General features: G+C 54.4%; 1 protein-coding gene across 1 annotated transcript; it reads right to left on the reverse strand.

The window, feature by feature from the left end:
• Positions 1–28: 28 nt before the first annotated feature.
• LOC104390217 (somatotropin) lies at positions 29–4,316 on the reverse strand. Its single transcript, XM_009999322.1, has 5 exons — positions 4,262–4,316; positions 3,141–3,304; positions 2,396–2,509; positions 1,850–2,011; positions 29–326 (listed from the first exon to the last, which is right to left on the reverse strand). Exons 1-5 carry the CDS (start codon positions 4,269–4,271, stop codon positions 126–128), a joined length of 651 nt encoding a protein of 216 aa, XP_009997624.1. The 5' UTR covers positions 4,272–4,316; the 3' UTR covers positions 29–125.
• Between the last annotated feature and the right edge of the window lie 180 nt (positions 4,317–4,496).

Raw genomic sequence — 4,496 nt, forward strand, 5'->3', positions numbered from 1 at the left:
CCCCCAGCCCCACAACCACAGCCAGCTGGGCAGGTAGCAGGTTTATTCTCCAATTCTCTTTACAAGGAGCAGGGCAGGCATGGCCGGGGTGCTTTGGGGTGCTCGGGGGGTGCCCACCCCCGGCCTCAGACAGTGCAGTTCCCCTCCCCGTAGCGCCTGCACTTCATCACCTTCAGGTAGGTCTCCACCTTGTGCAGGTCCTTCTTGAAGCAGGAGAGCAGCCCATAGTTCTTCTGCAGGGCGTCCTCGGTGCGCGGGTGGATGTCGAACTTCTCGTAGGTGGGTTTGAGGATCTGGGCACCCCTGGGGCTCCTCTCCTCCAGCTCCTGCCAGAGGAAGGGGTTTGGGGGACCAGCAACCTCCAAGAAACCCCCTTGGGGAGGTTCCTGTGCAGCTTGAGTTTCTCCTCTGCCTCGTGTTTCAAGCGTGTGTTTGCAGGAGTGAGAAGGGAGGGAGGGGGGTGGCTTTTGGGGGGCTTAAAATCAGGGGAAAGCTACAGGGAGACCCTGCAGCTGCCAAGGAAGTAAAGAACCAGGCTAATGAGTCCCTCTTCTCCCACTTCCCCGGTGAATAAAGCCCTAATCCAGACCCCAGGTGTGTGCACCCCGAGCTGAGACCTGCCCTGCTCTGCCCCCTGCACAGGGAGCAGGAGGGTTTGGGTTAAGTCAGCGGTGTCAGAAATGAGTAAAATGTGATCGTTTGTCTAGTTTTTGTCTGCCACTTCCCAGGGCCTGTTCAAATCATCCAATCATGGAATGTTTTGGTTGGAGAAGAGCTTGAAGCTCATCCAGCCCAACCCTTCCCCCAGCCCTGCCCAGGCCACCCCTGCCCCGTGTCCCTCAGCACCATCTCCAGGGCTTGGAAACCCCTCCAGGGATGGGGACTCCCCCCCTGCCCTGGGCAGCCTGGGCCAGGCCCTGACAACCCTTGCCAGGGAGAAACTGTTCCCAAGGTCCAACCTCAGCCTCCCCTGGCACAACTTGAGGCCGGTTCCTCTGCTCCTGCCCCTTGTTCCTGGGGAGCAGAGCCCGACCCCCCCTGGCTCCAACCTCCTCTCAGGAGTTGAGCTCTTCCTCTGTGTGACCTAGATCAAAAACCTGGACATATTACTGATACATATGCCTACTTATTCCAGCTGAAATGTCAGGACAGAAGAGCTCTGGGCACCCCCAGAGTCTGACTCAGGGTAATTTAGATGCTAGAAGATGGAAATAATTGTCCAGACTCATTTCTCAGTGACACGGGGCTCAGAGCTCATGGTGATGGTGACAGGCAGACTTAGTGACAGGGTAAGTTCAACCAAAAAAGGGACCCTGGCAGAAAATGAGCAATTTGATTTAAAAGAAAGCAAAACAAATTACAAGTAACCTGTGCCAAAGGTCTCTCCCCAGCCCTGAACTGTCTCTGTGCTTCATCCAGGAGAGGAACATCAGAGCCCAGACCCCTCTGGGTTGTTCTCATCAAGTCTTGTGGCTCCTTAACCTGGCAGAATTTCCTCCACTTGCAAGTATTTTGGGTGGAGATGGAGCAAAATTGCTGCTGTTTGTCCAGCAGATTTCACTGCTTGGAGGATTCCTTGGTGCTGGGGTTGCAAAGACTCTGGGCCTGTTGGGATCTACCTGCTCCTTCCTGTTCTCCACGTGGTTGTGGCAGGGCTATCCATATTTGTTCTGTGTTTTCTTCTACTCCTCAGTAATGATCTCACTATCTGGAGGTCAGAAAGGTCCAGAGGCTACTGGGGCTTCAGAGTAGAAACTGGGAGGTTTCCCATGGTCTTTGGATCTTGTGGAAGAGCTCAGTTCCCTGTATCTAGGAGTTACTCTGTAATGATGCTGCAACTGCAACTTACCCTCATCAGAGCCTGGATCCCTTCTTCCAGGTCCTTTAGTTTTTCATACACTCTGTCTGAGGTGCCAAAAACCAGGTTGTTGGTGAACACCTTGCTCAGGTATTGCACGGGGGTCAGCCAGGACTGGATGAGCACCAGTGAAAACCGAAGAAGCTCCATGTCCTGGGATGAAGGAAAAGAACAGGTGAGGTCAGGGCTGTGCAAGATGAAGTGTCTGGTCAAGTCCCCTGGGTGTCCTGCTCTCTCTGAAACAACTGGAGGTGACCCAGAGATGTTCCTCTGCTGCAGCTTCAGCAGGGATGGAGATGTTTGCACCTTGAGGAGCAACATCCAGCCCCACATCCCCTGCAGATCCACAGCTTTTCTTATCTTTGAGGTGGAGATACAATTGATAGCACAGCCCAGAAGTGACTTTCTCACTTCATGCAGGGTTTAAATAGTGGGGGGAAAAAAAGGGGGAGGAGGAAAGAAGCAGTGAAGTGCCCACAGGTGGAAACCCTCTGCTCCTGAAAGGAAGCACAGCTGGGCTCTTCCAGCAGGTCTCACCGATTTCTGCTGGGCATCATCCTTCCCTGTGGGAGCAGGGATGGTTTCTGAGTAGCAAAACGCCTGGGAGTTCTTGTTGGTGTGTCTTTGGTCCTCTGGAATGTAGGTCCGTTCCTGTGGGGACATCCCAAAGACCCTCAGGCCACAGACACTTCCCCAAGGTGTCCTGGGGGTTCTTCTTGGCAAGAAGTGAACGGGAGACCCGAGGGGTCCCTGTCCAGGGTTGGCAGGATCAGGAGTTTGTGTGTTGGCACAGAACTTATGGACCTAAAGGGTCTTCTTCTCACTGAGGCCAAGGACTGGGTTCTCCCAAGGAGCAGGTGACCCCCAAGGAGCAGGTGACCCCCCAAAACCAAAGTGGCAGCCCAGGACAGCTCCTGGCAGCAGCAGAAACTGGGGGGGTTTAAGCGCTTGGAATCGGTCAGGGCTGCAGGAGCTGGTGACAGGGAAGTCCCCTGGACCATCTCCCAGTGCCTCCAGAGCCAGGTTGCTCTGTCCTGGGGTGGTGGGTTTGGACACGGGCAGGAATGGCCCTGAGGAGGTGGCTGTGCCAGGCAGGAGGGGACAGGGGCCCAGCTGATGGGACTCAACCTCTGCTCTCCTGCTCAGACCCTTCCTCCTCCTGGAGGAGGAGGCACCAACACCTGAAAACTCTCTGCTCTGGGAAGTTACAGGGGGTGGGAAGCTGTGGAGGGTCCTGAAACCATCGAGCTAAGGGAGGAGGAGATGCCCAGAGGCCACTTACAAACTCCTTGTATGTCTCAGCAGCCAGGAGGTGAAGGTGCTGAGCCCTCAGCACCGCGTTGGCAAACAGGTTGGCCAGGGGCATGGCTGGGAAGGTGGCAGCTCCCTGGGGCCACTGCAGCCCCAGGGTGATCACAGCCAGGAGGACAGGAGAGAACCACGACCCTGCAACACAAGCCAGGAGGAAAAGTGTCAGCAGGGACTGTGCTGGTGGCACCTGGGAGGGAATTTCCAGCCTCTTCTGCCCGTGCTGGGTGAGGACTCCCCCTCCTGAACGTCTGTTGGGCTCTGGGTGGGCTTAGCCCTCCTAAAATCACATGGAACCCTGTCCCCTTTCACTTCATGTGCCCTTACAAGGTGCTCCCCATGTCATGAGCAGTGTCTGGCTGAAGAGTCACTGTTGCTTCATGAAAACCAGTGTCCCTGTGAGTTTCCTGCACAGGCTGATGTTCTTCTGTGGGCCTTGCCCTGGGGAGGGGAGCAATTTGGACTCTTCAGTGCCTGAGCAAGCAGGGGATGGTGGGTACCAGGTGAGGACCTGGGAGGGCCTCACCTCAGCCTGGTTTTACCCTGTGCTGCTGGGTGAAATGCCTGCTGCCTTCACAGGAGGAGACCTGATGATGCTGCTTGTGCTCTCTGGCACATACCTGCAGGGTTTGGTGGTCTTTGTCAAGCCTAGAGGTCTTCAGGCCTTGACATCCAACTCACACAATTGTCCAGCTGTGCTTATGGAGACCACAAAGCTCATCTTAAACACCCTTCAATGGAGGAATGTCCTCTAGGGCTTGGGTATATGCACTAGATACCATCCTGATCCCCATCTGAAGCTTGAAATAGGAGTTTTTAACATCCCTGCCCACATTTCTGTTGGTAATAACTGTTCTAACCTTTGTTCTGCACCTTCTCCCCCCTGTCCTTGCCTAGTTTAGGCTAAAGACTAAGTCAGCTCATGGATGAAAGTCCCACTGTAGGGAAGGGAATTCTTTTTCATTGGTTTAATGTTCATTTAGGGCTGGTGCTGAGCATGTGTTGCCCACCAGAGTCCCACCCCACCCCATCTCCCACCCCCCTGAACATGCAGCACCACTGGCAACCCTGCAAAACCAAAAGAAAGGAAAATACCTGAAGCCATTTCTGCCCTGGGGGGTTGTCCAGGTGTTGCTTGACAGTGTTTCCTCCTTTCAGCCAGGCTGGTGGAGCAACCCCTTTTTATAGGGAAAGGGTCTGTTTAAAATGGATGTGTGTGTTGATGATCACAACAACATCTCTGTAGCTTCTCTGTGCATAAATTCACAAGTGTCCAGAGTGGGGCTCCCTCACTGTTAGTCATTGATACATAGATGTAAAGGTTGGGGGG

Source organism: Chaetura pelagica, unplaced genomic scaffold, assembly GCF_000747805.2.
Source record: "Chaetura pelagica isolate M959 unplaced genomic scaffold, ChaPel_1.0 scaffold625, whole genome shotgun sequence".
Classification (NCBI taxonomy): domain Eukaryota; kingdom Metazoa; phylum Chordata; class Aves; order Apodiformes; family Apodidae; genus Chaetura; species Chaetura pelagica.